Source organism: Labeo rohita, chromosome 16, assembly GCF_022985175.1.
Source record: "Labeo rohita strain BAU-BD-2019 chromosome 16, IGBB_LRoh.1.0, whole genome shotgun sequence".
Classification (NCBI taxonomy): domain Eukaryota; kingdom Metazoa; phylum Chordata; class Actinopteri; order Cypriniformes; family Cyprinidae; genus Labeo; species Labeo rohita.
In genome coordinates this window covers 33,907,005-33,926,049 of record NC_066884.1, presented here as the reverse complement: position 1 = coordinate 33,926,049, position 19,045 = coordinate 33,907,005, and the positions used below count along the sequence as shown (strand labels likewise).

Here is a 19,045-nt window from a genome sequence, read left to right as displayed (position 1 = left end):
TATAACAGCTTCAGAACACTAAATTCTACAATACAGTGTGCTTGACTAGACTTTCCATTTCTATTGTAATGTATGACCCAGAGGTTATTACAGCCTTATTTTAGACATTGTTTGGTCAGACTGCCAAATGTTTAAACTGTTTTACACAAAATGTAATTATAAATGCAAATAAGCCTGTGGCATTTGGTAGACTTAGGAAATGAGGCAAAGTCTGCTCTCTGTGTTTTGTAAATTCATGCTACACTTCTGTTTGATGTAAAACCAGGTTTATGGAACATCTTTTATTTTAAACTCTTAATAAAAAAACAAGTATTATAATTATAATATTGTTTGTTAAAACAAAAACACATGAAATGTTTGCATGTATGTACATTTATTTATTTATTTATTTATTTATTTACTTAATTCACTTATAATATTATTACTCTTGTTCTGGTTGTTATTAATAATAATATTATTAGTTTAATAAAATTAAATAAATTAATAAAAAACACACATCATTCAACATGATGAGAGTATCATGAATTATATGACTTCTAAAGGTTTTGTCATCCAACATCAGAGTCTGATAGCCCCCCACCCCTTCCGATATGTATTTAAAGCTGTGACAACATTCCATACTTAAGTTTTTGAGATATTTAAAGGATTAGTTAACTTCCAGAATAAAAATGTCCTAATAATTTACTCACCCCAATGTCATCCAAGATGTTTATGTCTTTCTTTCTTCAGTCAAAAAGAAATTAAGGTTTCTGCAGAAAACATTCCAGGATTTTTCTCCATATAGTGAATTTAAGTGGTGACCAATGGGTTGAAGGTCCAAATTGCAGTTTCAATGCAGCTCCAAAGGGCTCTACGCGATCTCATCCGAGGAATAACGGTCTAATCTAGTGAGCGATCAGTCATTTTCTAATAATAAAATTAAATAAACAAAAAAAATTATTTAATGGGATAATATATTATAAAATGATTGGCATAATAAGAATATATTTTAATACATTTTACACAATAATAAGAAATATATTTGTAAATAAAATTAATTTTATTTAGAGCAGACAGTCATGTTACTGTCAGTGTGAGCAGGGTGTTCCCAGGTTCATAGGATTACAGAACTCGACCATCCATGAGCGAATCCATGAGTTTTATCACTGAGATGCCATGTAAATTTATTTTTATAAACATCCACATGAGAAACAATTACCGTTTGAATTGGGCTAATGTCAGCTTTTTTGAATATTGTGCATCCCTAATTTGAAACGTTAATTACGGAATGATGCCTACTGTATCACCTACTGTTTAAATTTCTAAATGGCCAGGATACAGTTTACACTGTGTGTTGTTCAATTGGTAAACTGCTATTTCATTCTGAACTTGAGTGAGATTGCAAAAAAAATAGTGAAAACAATTGTTTAATTTTAATATTTTTTATGTCCACCAATATATAACAGTATTGTAAAGCTAATAGCTTGTGCTTTGTGGTTAGTGTTATGCAAATTAGTTAATTATTTGTTGGTTACCATGGATAAATAAACCAAATTGGTTGAGTAAATGTGATGCAGGTGTTTTCACTTAAGCTTCTCCACTGATAATAGAAGAAGCAAGAGCTTGTGTCAGGTCTAGTGTTTGTTTGGAATTAAGTTTTTTTCTGACTGTGTGTGTGTGTCATCTCATAATAACTTAGAAATGGCGGCTTACCAGGTGTGCTTGAATATCTCCTTTGAATTTTGAATTCATTTTGATTAATTTAAACAGACAGTTAAATAGTTCGTAACTATTTTGGCAATTTTACTACTGGGGTTTAAAACAGGCACCTTATTCAAATATCTCTTACTTCAGCATCATTGAGAGGTTGCTGTCATTTTAATCAGTAAGGTCACAGGATGATTAGTGATTTTTCAGAAGGTCTGAACAAGTCCACACAAGTCCAAACACTTTGGAAGTGCATAGTGTGCTTTCAGTTGGCATATGCTCCATTTCTAGTTTTGGTACAGTGCACTAAAAAAATTCCCCACCCCCCCATTTTGGGATATCATTACTTTTATTTACTTTCGTTGTTTTTTTTTTAATACACTGACCAAAATTATAAACACAACATTTTTGTTTTTGCCCCCATTTTTCATGAGCCGAACTCAAAGATCTAAGACTTTTTCTAATGTACAGAAAAGGCCTATTTCTCTCAAATATTGTTCACAAATCTGTCTAAATCGGTGTTAGTGAGCACTTCTCCTTTGCTGAGATAATCCATCCACCTCACAGGTGTGGCATATCAAGATGCTGAATTGAATGTTCATTTCTCTACCATAAGCCATCTCCAAAGGCATTTCAGAGAATTTGGCAGTATATCCAGCCGGCCTCACAACCGCAGACCATGTGTAACCACACCAGCCTAGGACCTCCACATCCAGCATCCAGCCACCTGGACGGCTGCTGCAACAATTGGTTTGCATAACCAAAGAATTTCTGCACAAACTGTCAGAAACCATCTCAAGGAAGCTCATTTGCATGCTCGTTGTTCTCGTTGGGATCTTGACCTGACTGCAGTTTGTTGTCGTGACCGACTTGAGTGGGCAAATGCTCACATTCGATGGCATCTGGCACTTTGGAAAGGGGGTTCTCTTCACGGATGAATCCCGGTTTTCACTGTACAGATGAATCACGGATGAATCCCATACACGCGTTGTGCGGGTTAGTGGTTCGCTGATGTCAACGTTGTGGATTGAGTGGCCCATGGTGGCGGTGGGGTTATGGTATGGGCAGGCGTATGTTATGGACAACGAACACAGGTGCATTTTATTGATGGCATTTTGAGTGCACAGAGATACTGTGACGAGATCCTGAGGCCCATTGTTGTGCCATTCATTCATGACCATCACCTCATGTTGCAGCATTATAATGCACACCCCCATGTTGCAAGGATCTGTACACAATTCCTGGAAGCTGAAACGTCCCAGTTCTTGCATGGCCAGCATACTCACCAGACATGTCATCCATTGAGCATGTTTGGGATGATCTGGATTGGCGTATACAGCAGCATTTTCCAGTTCCTGCCAATATCCAGCAAGTTCACAAGTTCCATTGAAGAGGAGTGGACCAACATTCCACAGGCCACAATCAGCAACCTGATCAACTCTATGCGAAGGAGATGTGTTGCACTGCGTGAGACAAATGGTGGTCACACCAGATACTGACTGGTTTTCGGACCCCCCAATACAGTAAAACGGCACATTTTAGAGTGGCCTTTTATTGTGACCAGCCTAAGGCACACCTGTGCAATAATCCTGTTGTCTAATCAGCATCTCAATATGCCACACCTGTGAGGTGGATGGATTATTTCGGCAAAGGAGAAGTGCTCACTAACACAGATTTAGACAGATTTGTGAACAATATTTGAGAGAAATAGGCATTTTGTGTACATAGAAAAAGTCTTAGATCTTTGAGTTCAGCTCATGAAAAATGGGGGCAAAAACATGTTGCATTTATAATTTTGGTCAGTGTCATCTGACCAAAATCATCTGTTGTTTCTAACCATAGACATTTGTAGTTTTAATTGTTCAGTCATTGTGTAAAATAATGTAGCTACCAGTCTGTTTCAGTGATTTGAATGACATGAATGGATTTAGTTTTTATTATTATTATATTTATTTATTATTATATATATTTTTTCCACTTCAGCCTGTTACCTTAAAGCATAACTGATGTCATGTAGTGATCATATTAGTGATCCTCTAGCGTAGACACGCACTGCGTTTCACATCAAATCCATATCTGACTTCAACATATAAAAAATATAATTTTTTACAGTAAGTGTGCTTAGTACCTGCTAGCCTGGATAATTTCACACTCGGACCAATCCTGTTATACTGATGTTTATAGATAAATTTTCTCCTGGAACATTTGTTGAAGGAAACGGGAAGAAAAAGTTTGCCAAGTAATAAACTTAACATGAATTCAACTGGTCACAATTTTGGAACAGTGTGAAGGCCATTGAACAGAATAGAGACACAGGACTATCCAGCAGTGAGATTTAGATGGCAATTAAAACAGACGTGTTGCATAATTAACATTGTCATTAAAGGGGACTTGTCTGATTAGATCAGGCTGGTTGGTAATGACCTGTCTGAAAACTGAGCTGTGTCACTTCTTAGAACTCGAGCTTGCATTCAGACAGCTCCATCTCCTGCTTTTTTGCACACAAGGGTGTCACGTTGGCAGGTCTTGCCTTTCACAGACTGTCTGGCATCAAGTTCAAGAGGGAGGAAGATTGAATCTTTGCACCACGTCTGTGTCTTTCATGTATGGCTCCTGTTGGACTGCTTTGCTGGTCAATCTTTCGTTAAAAACAGACGCAATATACAGGAGCATATATCGTAAAGTGTATCTGCAGTTTCTGAAAGGGATCAGGACATGAAAAATCTTTTGAAAAACATTTGAAATAAGAATTCAGTTTCCAGTGGTAACATTACAGTGCCTTGTGAAAGTATTCAGTAATTTTTCAGTTATTTTTTTACATTTTGCTACCTTATGTTAAACTGCTTAAAATTACTTTTTTTTCTACATCAGTCTACACCCCATAATGACAAAGCAAAAACAGAATTGTCAGAACTTTGTACATTTCTTAAAAAAAAAAAAAAAGATGCACATCTTCAGGTTTCTTGAGAAATATTTGATTGGGAATGCACTGGACTGGGTTTTCATTAAGGCTATCCCAATATTTTGGTGCATTGAGCTTTTCTTTTACTCTAATGAGTCCCTCAGTCCCTGCTACTGAAAAACCCTACAGAATGAGACTGCTACCTCCGTACTTTACTGTTGGAATGGTACTCTACAGGTGATGAGCAGTGCCTGGCTTCCTTCAAACATGATGCTTGGAATTGAGTTCCATCAGACGAGAGAATCTTGTTTCTCACAGTCTGAGGATCCTTTAGGTGCTTTTTTGCAAACTCCAAGTGTGTCTTCACTGAGGAGAGGATTGAGTCTTGCCACATTGACATAAAGCTGTTGCCAATGTGTACACTCGAAGTGCAGTAACATCTAAAAGCAATATGAATGCTCCTGAGCTAAATTTCAGTGGTGCCAGAAAAGGGTATAAATACTTATGCAATGAAATCATTTAAGTTTTTTTATTTTTTTATTTTTAATAAATTTGCAAAGATGTTGAAAACCCGTTTTTTTTGCTCTGCCATTATAGTGTATGGAATGTAGATTTGTGTAGAAAAAAATGATTAAAAACGTTTTAACACAAGACAGCAACATAACAAAGTGTGAATAAAATGAAGGGGTATGAATACTTTCGAAAGGCTCTCAAAACTCAACATTTCCTTCAGAGTCTAAAAAGATTAAAGTGAAAAAAAAAAAAGGGGTGTGACCTTATTAATAATCAAGGCTGGCCCTTGAAGCGTATGATCACACTTGTGTGATTAGAACATTCAGTGCATCACGTGATCAGTTAATAAATTCAGTTCAGCTTATGTGTATTGGCTGGCACTGAGCCAGAGATGAATGCGCTCAGCACTTGGCATATCACAACTTGTCACTTTTTAAACCAAATAATGATTTCAGACATTTAAATACAAAAAAAGTACTGTCGAGACATACATTTATAATTTGTAAAATAGGCACTGGTGTAAATGGAAGCAGCAGTAACAATCCTTACAAACATAATTTGACAACTTGTTTCATTTATATCATATACACATTGTTTAGGTAACAATAATGTTTACTCTATTCTTCTGCCAGGTCAGCAGAAACTTACTTTAATGTCTTTCAGGAGCCCAACATTATAAACCAGAATATCAGAAATTTCATAATACAATTAACATGTTTGTGAATATTTTGAATAAAAAAGGAAAAATGAAATAATACTGACACATCACTCATACACCACCATTGTGAATGCGGTTTGTCATGTGACAAACATGATGCACCGCCATGGAAAAAATAAGATGATAAATTGTAAAATAATGGTTGCCTGAAAAAAAAAACAAAAACAAAAAACTCATGCTGGAATATTTTAAACTCACGTGTGAAAAGGTTAATCAGAGTTGGTCTGTGCTTTCATCAAAAATGATGTAAGTCCTGTAAACATTAAAAAAACTTGTGGATCCAAATTCAGTAAGCTTGAACTTTTTTGAACTTTTAAGCTGAACATTAACGTTAGTAAGGATCTTCGAACTTAGTCTTGCCTGTGAGTTTGATAAACAAACTGAAAAGGTTATATAGAACCACTTCTGTACATCAGAACAAGTTGTATAATAATTGAAAAGCAAGAAACACGAATTAGCCTAATGGTGACTTGAAACAGAAACACTACAGTAAAATATAATAAAAAAAAAACACTACATTAAGCTTAAACATTTATTACTTATGTATAACAAATATTTGTTTCATTATCCACCTTATTTTTCAGTGCGGAAGTAAGTTGTTTTCTGGTAATGTGTTAGACTTTTGGTTCGTAAGCCGCCATAGGGAAATAATGAGAAGCATAACAAAGTGCAGTAAACGGTAAAACTGTTTGCATCACAAACCATTGTGCTCATACACTGACCAAAATTATAAATGCTACACTTTTGTTTTTGCTCTCATTTTTCATGAGCTCAACTCAAAGATCTAAGACTTTTTCTGTGTACACACAATGCCTATTTCTCTCAAATATTGTTCATAAATCTGTCTAAATCTGTGTTAGTGAGCACTTCTCCTTTGCTGAGAGGTGGATGGATTATCCGAAAACCAGTCAGTATCTGGTGTGAAAAATAGGCCTTTTGTGTACATAGATAAAGTCTTAGATCTTTGAGTTCAGCTCATTAAAAATGGGGGCAAAAAAAAAAAAAAGTGTTGCATTTATAATTTTGGTCAGTGTAATTAAGATAATACATTAAAATAATATGGTAAGACACATCAGTTTGCTGTACCAAGGAGCAAAACGAGTCGTTTTGCACAGCTAAAAACAGCTGGAAGCAAATGAGATCGAAAACCAGAAACATTATTTTTTACAAATGGCCGCGTCCGCTCTTATGGGAACAATTAGGTGGATAAGCCTTTAACCTGAAGCGTAAATTATTCAAGTGCATGATCAGTACTTAAGTTGACCATGAATAGCCACATGACATTGTAAATTCTTGCTGTAAATTATATTAAGTTGCTCATACTAAATGTCCTAAAATGTAAACATTTACATTTTTATATAATGTCAACTTTTTCTACATTCACTACATTCACATTCAATCAACCTTTAAATCAGAGACAAAGTATTTTGTCTGACAAAACTCAAGTTGGATTCTGTCCCAACACACAACAGAGCTCTTAATGAAAGATGGGGCAGTAAGAACTATATTAATGATCCTGACAGCAGACCTGCAGCATGTGTATCCGTGCTTTGTAATGTCACATGAAGAGTGCAGAAGTCTTAAAGGCACTGTGGAGATTAGTGTCGTATTTAATTTTAAAGATCAGAGAGAGAGCTTACAAGAAACCTTGATGCAAGAAACCTTAAGTTTAGGGTCTGAAGATATGACCAGAATCTTAAATCATGTTTATTTGTTGTACAGCAGTTTAATATATTACATTTACTTTTTAGTAGTATCTTTTTAAATTCAAATGCAAGTTTTTTTTTTTTTTTTTTTTTTTAAAGATCATTTTAAGTTCATAACAAGTGAATCTGGCATCAGTGCAGCGGCTTCATGTATCTCTTGACATAAAAACAAAAGACTATAAATGCATTCATGACTGAATGAGCCATGCTTGAAACTATTGTGAAATAGATGCCATGCGAACACTATGCATCAGTTAAATTACAGTTTCATTACGGTTACGCCAGATGCGTAAAGCTGTCTGTGGTATATAGTGTAATATGGTTTTGGCTTGCTAACAGTAGTTTTTTTGTAATGGCTCCTACATATGCCTTCATGCCACCTAGCCAAGACTCTCTACTTTCATTGTATAGAAAAAAGGTTTTTGTACCATCTCCTAAACATCTCCACAAAAAAAATGTGTGCAAGTGATGGTGGAATTTTTATTTTTGTGCGAACTGTCCAGCGAGCGGTGCTTATAGAAGGACAGTTTAGTACAGCGTTCAGGTAGAAGGAGTGAAGGACGTGTTGTGAAAGACAGATGAATAGGGGGAGCAGATGGGTTTGCCGTGGGTGAGCCTTTAGAAGAGATAAAGCAGAGATCATTCAGACAATCAGCCCGTGCCCCGATGCAATCATCCCATCTCATCTGCTTTCAAGAGCTATTGGGCTTTTTATTGAGCTGTTGTGCTGCAGACAGAGGCAGTCTGATAGCACTTTAACCCTCTGATAGGGTTAATATTAAACCCTAGCCTTTACTACGCCGGCGGCACTTAGTCTTACAAGACATGAGCTGAAATAGTTTTGTATAGATGAATGGACCAAAATGCCTTTGGATGCTGAGCTGCTCTCATCAGCAACAAGAAACCAACTTCCAACAAGTCCCACAAGTTAATGATTTCAAGGGTTGACCTGGAGTTTCATTTTATCTAGTCATTTACTGTCAGACTGAATGACGGTGTTATTTGTGCAGTCACAGCTGAGTGAGCTTTTATGGCACAATTTTCAGTTTATATTTAGTTTTTTTCAAGCTTTTTTGATGTCACTGACCCTCAAATACCACGATCCCATTGCAAAGGACCTGCTGCTTAAAATGTAAAAGGAGATAAAAAAAAAAAAAAATATATATATATACAGTATATAGTGAAAAAATAAATGTTAAAAACATAATCTAAAAAGTTGACGCTATATTTTTCTGCCAACCATTAGAATGCTGTTAGAAGCATATATCTGAAGAGAAACATAAAACTATAGATGTCAACAGAATAAAATAATTATTTAATCTCATGATTTCACACTTGTATTGAACAGAATTAATTTTATTTTATTTTAATTTATTTTAGACGTGCACCCTATTAATTTACTAACTGCTTGTTAGTAAAAAAAAAAAAAAAAAACATTAGCTTAAATATTCTTTTTGTATTCTATTTGTTTTTTTTTATTTTTACTTATTATACAATTAATAAATAGCAATAATACAAATAATAATAATAATTATAATAATAATAATAAAAAGAAGACCATAAGCACTAGCTTGCTCTATTCTTTTTTCTGTTCTATTGGTTTTATTTTTATTTATTATATAATTAAAAAAATGTCCTGTCATTGCTCTTTTGTTGATTTTAATTGCTTTCATTGTCCTCATTTGTAAATCGCTTTGGATAAAAGCATCTGCTAAATGACTTTATTTTATTTTATTTTATTTTTTGTTTTTAAATGTAATTACATTTAATTTACATCTTAATATGCTGCTTCTGTTCCAAAGTTGCACTGTAAACTAACTTTTAAAGACTAACTTTTGAAGATGTAATAAAGTTACACAATAATAGACAGTGCCACCAGACTTTTAGTGGCCATTCAGTCATTCATTCATTCATTCATTCATTCATTATTGCAGTCCAAATTTGCTGATTTTTCAATGGCTTCTCAAAAATTTCTATATTTGCAAAATTAGTTTCTATTGCAAAAATAATCATTAGATAATGTAATTAGCGGTAAGTGAAAATAGGAATAATTTTTTGCAAAACTGAGTATGTAGAAAGCTTTCAAATATTAATACAACAATGCTGCAGTATGCTGTATATTTATATTGTATACTGTAGCAGTGTATGTTTTATCTTATTTAACTATTATTCTGTTATTATTATTACTACATTTTTGTCCTCTTGTTATGTTTGTGCCAACTGTAGGAAAGCTTAAAGGCATGAGAGACGAATCCACCAAGCCCACATACGGCTGCCAGGTGACCATCCAGTCCGAACAGGAGAAGCAGATGATGAAGATTTACAGAAAAGAGGAGAAGAAGGAGAGGAAACGTGAGAGACGAGGAGATGAAGGGGATACCTTTGAATACGCTTTTCATTTTGACCCCAGGGAATTGAGACTGCAGAGGTGAGCACCTGTCTTTCGCTCTTTCATCTGTCTGTCTGTCTGTCTGTCTTCCTCTTTCATTACGTGAACAAGCACCTCTCCACATATCAGAGTGTGGCCTATTGAAAAGAGAAAGAGAGAGAAAGCTTGATAAAACTGCTATCTGGAGCTTTTGCAGAAGGGATTTTCTCTTAATGTTTAATTTCACAGGATGAAAAAGAGCAATGATCTGTTTAATTAAAAATGCTGCCGTCCAAATGAGGCAGAGCATGAGGAGAGAGATTAGAGATGAGGTGTTAATACCTCACATGTCTCTTCGCGCTCTCAGCCTTTCAATCATCCCGCTGCAAGACAACATCCAAACAAAAATAACTCTGAAAAAAAAACGAGCTTTATGTGGGATTCGTTTAAACCCTCGTCGGTCGTACCTGAGTCTGCTAAATGCGCCAAACAGATGTGTCTTTTGTAAGATCTGAAGCATTTTATTGGACTAATAAGATCTTTGAGTATTAATAAATGGTGTTGTCAGATTACATTAATAAATCTGAATATAAGTGGGGATGTTATGCCTTCAGAAAGATCTGTGATATTACAAAGTGTTTTCTAGAAAGAGAATTCAATGTTGAAATTTACCACAGATATCAAGTGTGTAATTAGCATTTTATTTGGAAACAAAATCATGTTAACAAGGTTTGACATTTTCAAATTGTTCCCTACTGACAAACAAAAAGGAAAAAGGAGACATTTCCTTCAACCCTGAGAGTTGAACTTTCTAAAATGGCTGATGGTTTCATTGGTGACAGTTGATATGTAAGTTAGGGACACAACTTCTAGTCTTTAAAAGGATAAATTATGTGAAATGCTAACTAAAACAAAAGTTTTGGACCAGTAAGACTTTTTAATGTTGTTAAAGAAGCCTTTTCTGCTCATCAAGACTGCACTTATTTGATGAAAAATTAAAAAAAAAAAAAAAAAAAAAAAAAAAAAAAAAAATATATATTGTCAAAAATGATTGCAATTTAAAATAGTGTTTTTCTATTTTAATATATTTTAAAATGTAATTTATTTATCAAAGTTGTCCTTAGACAAGAACAGGTATTGTTTTGGTGAACCTTGATGAAAGGTTTTGATCCACTTCAAATGTTGGCTAGTGTGTGTATATATATATCTTTTGTAACAATATAGACTGCCGTTTAAAGTTTAGGGTCAGTAAATTTTTCTTTCTTTTTCTCTTTGAAAGAAATAATAATAAAAAAAAATACTTTTATTCAGCGATAATGTGTTAAATTGATAAAAAAATGATAGTAAAGACTAATATTGTTAAAAAAAAAAAAAAGATTCTATTTTAAATAAATGCTTATTTTTAACTTTTTATTCATGAAAGAATCCTGAAAAAAATATGACAGGCTCCAAACATAAAAAAAGGCAGCACAACTGTTTCCAACATTGATAATAAATCAGCATATTCGAATGATTTCTGAAGGATCATGTGACACAGAAGACTAGACTAATGACTGATGAAAATTCAGCTTTGAATTCATTTAAATTGCAATAAAATTTCATATAACTTTTTTTTTCTTTGTTTTTGATCAAATAAATGGAATATATATGTAAATATATAATGGAAATATATATATCTTCCTTCGTTTATTTATTTTTTTTTCCATCCAATCAAAAGACTGGCTCGATGGTGAGATTATATCTCTTTTTGGCTGTACTTTTTGTTGGTTATCCAAAAATCTCACTGGATTATGACAATATTTACAAAAAAAATGTTACAACTAAAGCAAAAGACTATTGTTGTGAAGCATCTCGAATGCCTAAACCCTTTGCAAAGTACTGTATGTAAATGAGGAGCACAGAGGGCACCTGCTTTGCAGAATGCAGCATCATTCGAGACGTTTCTGTGTGCCTGCTGAAGTATTGTCTTTCATGTGTTAGGAGACAAAGGTGTCGCTCTCAAACAGTGTAAAGGACACAAACGATTGTCTTAAAAGACTGACTTACAGCTGAGCACTTGAGCCAGGCAATCATTTGTGTCATTTTAAACTCTGAAATATAATCCTGAGAGCTCAAGGGCTCAAGATAAGCTTTTGGGTCTCTGTGAACGACCGATCACTGTTACGTGGTTCACGACCTGAACGCATGTGTGTTTTCAACAATGGATCTGAAAACAGAGCAACATGCAGACAGATCTGGTTCGGGTGGGATGTTTTTTTTTTAAAAGTCACTTATTCATGTTTTAACTTTGAAATTCTTTTTTGAAACAATGAAACAACAGCCAGGGCCAGCAGATTTTCGGCCAAATGAGTATGTTTAACCAGCAGTGGAGGTCACTTTAATTGGCCGTTCAACCACAGCACAAGATGAAAAATGTAAATGACGAAAGCAAGTGAACAAAAACGTCAAGAGTGCAAACACAGAAGGCTGCTCTGGCTTTTGTGGTTTCCTTTTTTTCAGTGTCATGTCAGACTACAAAAATGTCAGAACACTGCCACCTACTGCTATGGAGAGTGTTTCCTCTCACGTAGACACACACAACATAATTGCTAGTTGGCCATTAGCCAGTTCAGGTGCAGCTCTTGGTGGTCACACTAGATATTAATCATGCAAAATGATGCTAATATGTGTAAAATAATAAATGCAAATGATTCAGCTTCTGTTCTTAATTTAAAAAAAAAAAAAAGTTATTTCAAAGCAGCATTTAAATTTTTTTTTTTGTTTTCACATTTAAGAATTTATTTTGCTTAAAATAAAATAAGAAAAAAGTTGTTGATAGTAAATGTTTGGAGGCCAAACTTTATAATGTTTGAGCCGCTTTATTTTTTTGTGTCTATTTTGTATGAGGTTTGCCAATTCTGCAGCACTGTTACTAAAATCTAATATAATGTAAAACTAATTAAAATTAACTAGCTCATTATTGTCTATCAATACATGTTAATTAAGCACAAAATAAAGTAACTGCAATTTTTACTCCAATTTTCTGATGAACTTTTTACATTTAGTGCTTAATATTTGGTTCTAGGTTATATACCACAAAAGATGCGAGATATTATTCATACTGTATTATTGTGTATGCAAATGTTATTTATAAAAATAGACAGATATTTTAAATGGCTTAGCACTTTTATTTTTATTATCATTATTATTAATATTATATTTTTTAATCAGATACATCTGCTTTCATATGTGACCCTGGACACAAAACCAGTCATAAGGGTCAATTTTTTGAAATTGAGATTTATACATCATCTGAAAGCTGAATAAATAAGCTTTCCATTGATGTGTGGTTTGTTAGGGCAATATTTGGCCGAGATACAACTATTTGAAAATCTTGAAACTGAGGGTGCAAAAAAAATCTAAATACTGAGAAAATTGCCTATAAAGTTGTGTATAGATTATGAAATAAAGATCTTAACATTGCATATTACTAACCCTTTGTCACTCCCTATCTTGAACATAGACAAGAAAATGCACTATCCGAAGTTACAGTTTTATAATTCATGAACGAAAACATTTTGTAATATGATTTTGATGTACAATTTCCACGGTAATGCAATGCCTGATTTTAAAATGGTTTTCAAAAGATGAATTTTGAGATTTTAAGTTTTCAGCTGATATATAATTTCTTAAGATTTCTATTGCGTGATAGGGAAAAAGGCAACGAAGAAAGTCTTTTTGTGACAAAGGTCAGAACTCCTGTGATGTAGATTTTTGATGTGCACTCTAAATTGATCTATTACTTTTCCTACATAACTTGTAACACAAAAGAGTGGTAAAATATCTATTTAGGAGCCTTAGACCTTCCCAACGATATATAGTTTGTCATGATTTGATTAGGATTTATTTGTAATATGGTGAAGTAAACTTCGGTGACAGTTAAAGGGCTAATCACAAATTACGTTTTAATATATTTACGATAGGAAATTTACGAAATATCTTCATGGAATGTGATCTTTACTTAATATCCTAATGATTTTTGGCATAAAAGAAAAATCTGTAATTTTGACCCATGCAGTGTATTTTTGGCTTTTGCTACAAATATACCCGTGCTACTTAAGACTGGTTTTGTGGTCCAGGGTCACATATTTTTTCTTGGTGTTAGCTGAGACAAAACCGCTCTGCATTTGATGGTGATCTTGATTTATTTGTGAAGTCTATTGATGTGAAACTCTGTATTTGTCTGTAGGGAGCAGGCCTTACTGACTGCACGCAGTTCTCCGGTGTTAGGCCGGCACAGAGATTACGAACGCATCCGTTACCCTCACGTTTATGATTGTTATGCCGAAGCCACCAAGACCTCAGCATTCGTTGGAGGAGCCAAGGTAAAATCACACCCGCTGCTCACACACATACCCCACTAATCTGACTCTTATATGTGTGAAGACACAAAGGAAAAATAAATCTCCACTCTTAAATACAAAATCTCTCCCTAGTGCTTTGTTTACTCAGCATCATGCCAATCTGTTCAATTATATCATATTATCACACACTAGATTACCTAGAGCCTTTGTTTTTAATCCAGTTTTTATGATGTCTTAATTAACATTCCTGCTGCAGGCCATCTTCCAACGATTGAAATGAATTCATTTGGGCCTCATCTTTTTTCCTGCGGGTGGGGTGGAACAGGTGGTTTAGAGCCAGGACGATCTAGAGCTTTTTTTTTTATCACATAAATGTATGAGCAGCACAACTGTTTTCAACATGAGTAATTCTAAGCATTTTCTTGAGCAGTAAATCAGCATATTAGAATGATTTATAGAATGATCGCGTGACACTGAAGACTGGAGTAATGATGCTGAAAATTCAGCTTTGATCACAGGAATGCATTGCATTTTTAAAAACATTAAAACAGAAAACAGTTATTTTAAACTGTCTAATTGTATATTTAAACTGAATAATAAATTCTATAATAATAATTTAAATTGTAAATAATTTGATACATTTATTTAGAGGCTTTGTACAAAAATTCTTACTGACCCCAAACTTTTGAGCAATAATAATAATAGTAATAATAATAATAATAATAATAATAATAATAATAATAATAATAATAATGGACCATTTGGCTGTGGCAATTTGTTTAGAACAACAATATGTGACTAAGATGAGTAGTGTTGCCAGATATGATGATGTGTGGTGTTGTCTACTGTGATCAACAGCTGAATATGACACATTCATTAGTTCGGCATATGCTCTCAGTTTGGTGAAAATGAGTTGTAATTATAGGAGCTGGAGGAAATGCAGCGTGCTAAAATTAGATATTTATTCTCCTATTTATATAAATGATTTTCATTACAGAATGTACAGCAACCGCAGCTCAACCCAAGGCATTTCAATACTTAACGCAAATACACAAAGATGTGCTGCTCGCATTCTGACTGCTGTTTTTTTACAGCTAAGGCAGATATTGGAAGACTTTCAGTTCATTTCTGCTGTAATAAAGCACACTGCTGGCCGTAGCCCTCAACGCTGGTCTTTACTGTTTGGTTTGAGATGGTTGCCGTGAGCTAATGCATGATGAAGGTTTAATTGTATGTGTTTTTGTGTAATTATGTCCTCTCTGCTGTGTCGGCAGATGCTGCTGCCCGAGGGGATCAGAAGAGAGAATAATAAGATGTATGAGGAGGTTGAGATCCCCCCCAACGAGCCCATGCCTGTTGGCTTTGAAGAGAAACCCGTGTACATCTCTGAGCTGGACGAGGTCAGTGGCGGCTTATTTACAGCTGTTGACATTTATCAATGCTTGTGTTCACACACCATGAGCTTTTCTCAACTAATCACACTCATTTCTCCTGTTTATATTGACTGATGGCATTATGCCTAAAATCTCCTCCACATGACGTCGGATGCAGCATACGCTTTGCACTAATGGATGATTCGCCGGTTAGACCGATAAACTAGTACAAATATCACAAGGTTGCTACACTGTGGTCATAAAGGGATAGATAGGTCAGCAACAATAGTAAGGTAAGCTGTATTGTTTAAATTATGCTTAGTTCGTAATAAGGTGCCCCAAAATAAATATACCCCCCACACCACAACTTCAACACCACCAGCCTGAACTGTTGATAAATGCCAAGATTGAGCCATGCTTTCATATTGTTTACGTCAAATTCTGACCCTACCATCCAAATGTCGCAGCAGAAATCGGGACTCATCAGACCAGGCAACCTTTTTCCAGTCTTCTATTGTCCAATTTAATATGTTACAGGGTTCTTACGGGGTTTGGAAATCTATTGAATTTGATTGAAGTATTTTCCAGGTCTGGAAAAGTATAAAAAAAAAAAGCAGAGTATGAAAGAGCATTTGTGTTTCCTGAATTTATTGAAAATGAATTCAAGGTGCACTTTTTGATTATACAAAACGCAGGTTATAAGCTTTTTGGGTTTCTTCTTACAATATTCTTAGCACTGTATTACATAGCCTCGAAGACCTTTGCAAAAAAAAAAAAAAACAGTGAGGAAGGTTCAAAGACGGCAAGCAGAGATAGCCTACGATCATTTTCAGACAGTGTCATAAATTCAGCCTGATCATTGTATGGTGTGTGCACATTTACTGATCAGCCAATAAAAATGCGATATGAAATCAACGCAACATGGCGCTAAAACCTAAAACTGCTTACATCAAGCTGTTATTCCTTCCTCTTTTGCCTCTTCCACTTTTTGTCAGCACACACAAAAACTGCAACTGCCAAAGTGTGATTCATTCTGCTCTTTTTGTTTACCACTAGTGCATGCTGATGACGTTATATTTTCTATAGTAACGTGCGTTGTAGCCTACGAGTCAGTAGGTGTTATCATAGCACAGTTTACATGCACATCGTACCCAAGTTTTTTAGACCCAGTGTGATCAGCAGTAATCTTATAGGATTGTTAAAATCATGCAGTGTGTAGAAGGCTTAAAAGAGAAGTCCACTTCCAGAACAACAATTTACAAATAATGTACTCACCCCCTTGTCATCTAAGATGTTCATGTCTTTCTGTGTTCAGTCGTAAAGAAATTATGTTTTTTGAGGAATGTTTGGTTTTTGATGAAGGTGGATGAGTTTCTTTCTTCTATTGAGCACAAAAGAAGATACACTGAAGAATGCTGGTGACCAAATAGTTGACAGTAGCCATTGACTACCATAGTATGGAAAACAGATTCTGTGGAAGTTAACGTTATTCCTTTACCTCTGCATTAATGCTACTTTTGTATATAATCATGGACATAATCTGTCTGTGATGCTTTACTCATTATAAAAAAAGTCAGTAGCTACCATCATCTGTTCGGTCACCAACATTATTCAAAATATCTTCTTTTTTAAGTTTGTGTTTGCATACTATATGTATGTGTACTGTGTATATTTATAATGTATATATAATACACACATACATGTATATTAAAAATTGTTTGTACTGTGTGCGTGTATATATATATATATATATATATATATATATATATATAATTTGTATTCTATATAAATATAAATATTTTATATACAAGTCTAACATATTTCTACTTAATGTACACATTAGGGTTGGGTGATGTATCAAATATTAGTGATAATATTGCAATAATTTTGAACAATGTAACATTTGAAAATATCGTAAATATTGAATATTTCAAATTCAAGCATTCTTTCCCCAAAAGAACGTGCTGAACCTCCAGTATTACATCTCCTTACATATTACTGCGCAAGAGATGCCAGGTAGGGGTGCTCTACACACCTCTACTATGCAAGCTTTCATGAGTGCTGTTGCCAGATATCAAGAGTTCAAATCCCTGAATCAGAGCTTCGCTGTTACAAAGATACATTTTCTGGCCGGTGTTTCACTTATTTTAAGCAATCTGGCAACCATGCCCTCAAGCTTGCTTTCCATTGCGGATGCGCCGACAATGATCTGAAAACAGAGAAACAAGCTGGATGTTTAGCGGTCAAATTGAAAGTGTCACCTAACCAGTCGGTGTTCTGTCACAGATCTCGACTGTATTGTTTGCATCTGTGATCGCTGTATAGATGCACTTACTCAACCACTGCTGTTTGATTAGAGAAACATAGGCTATTGCAATTTGGAATTACTATTAGGAATTTCACTGTTATAATATTTTTCATTTGTTTTACCAGTTTTCATAATATATAGTGCATAAATCTTTGGTATTAATTTACATATATTAAAAAAAGCCTATAATGAATCAGTAGACTGAGGTAAAATTTGTGCTATTGATTTGTGCTCATGATGGTGGAGCATATTTGTAACATTAGCTAAGAAATACCTATGTGTTCCAGCAACTAGCTCCCCATCTGAGAGTGTTAGTGGGAACATAGTTTCATGCTACAGGGCTTCTCTTAAACCAGAGACTAAAAACTTATCCCAGTTGAATTATTTCTCCCAGTTGCACAGTGTAAATTGTGAATTGCATTGTATAAATACATATACATGTGTTCACTTAACAAAAAGCAGTAAGTGATCACTAGATTTTTTTAACTGCTTAAATTTGCACTAAACCTTTTTGTATTTAGCTGTTCTATCTAAATTGCTTTTGTTGTTTTTTTAATAGGGGAAAAAGAAAATCATCTTTTTTTATTATATAAAAGTGTAAATGCAAACAGGCCGAGATATATATTGAATATCGTAAACATTTTGACAATATCGCCCAGCCCTAATACACATATGTGTGTGTATTTACATATACATAATAAATATACACAGTACACACACATATAGCATGTAAACATTAATATCAATTAATCGTTTTGCAGCCCTAAACGTGAGGGTGAGAAAAGATGACAGCATTTTCATTTTGGGCGAATTATCCCTTATTAATTTTGTAATAATATTTCACATTATTACTGTGTCTGGTGTATTTTGATCAAATACATCCAGATTTGCCAAGAATAAGAGACTTCTTTCAAAAAAAAAAAAAAAAAAAAAAAAAAAACTCCCAATGTATATTATTGACCAAAATTAAGAAAATTGTGTTTTAAAATATTGCTTAGATTGCCCAGCCCTAGGTGACAGGTACACAACTATCCCCATCTCAGGATAATGTCCCATTTATTCCACAATTCAATGAATTTTGACATATATTTCAGCCTGTTCTTCACACAGCACTATTACATGACTTCA

At 34.3% G+C, this 19,045-nt stretch overlaps 1 protein-coding gene across 1 annotated transcript in view; it reads left to right on the top strand.

Annotated features, from left to right (window-relative positions):
- ascc3 (activating signal cointegrator 1 complex subunit 3) overlaps positions 1-19,045 on the top strand; it is a 240,812-nt gene that overhangs the window by 40,326 nt on the left and 181,441 nt on the right. The window contains exons 6-8 of the mRNA XM_051130609.1: positions 9,752-9,953; positions 14,122-14,257; positions 15,511-15,636. Of these exons, the coding sequence (XP_050986566.1) occupies positions 9,752-9,953; positions 14,122-14,257; positions 15,511-15,636 (464 nt within the window). The remainder of the gene's footprint in view (positions 1-9,751; positions 9,954-14,121; positions 14,258-15,510; positions 15,637-19,045) is intronic.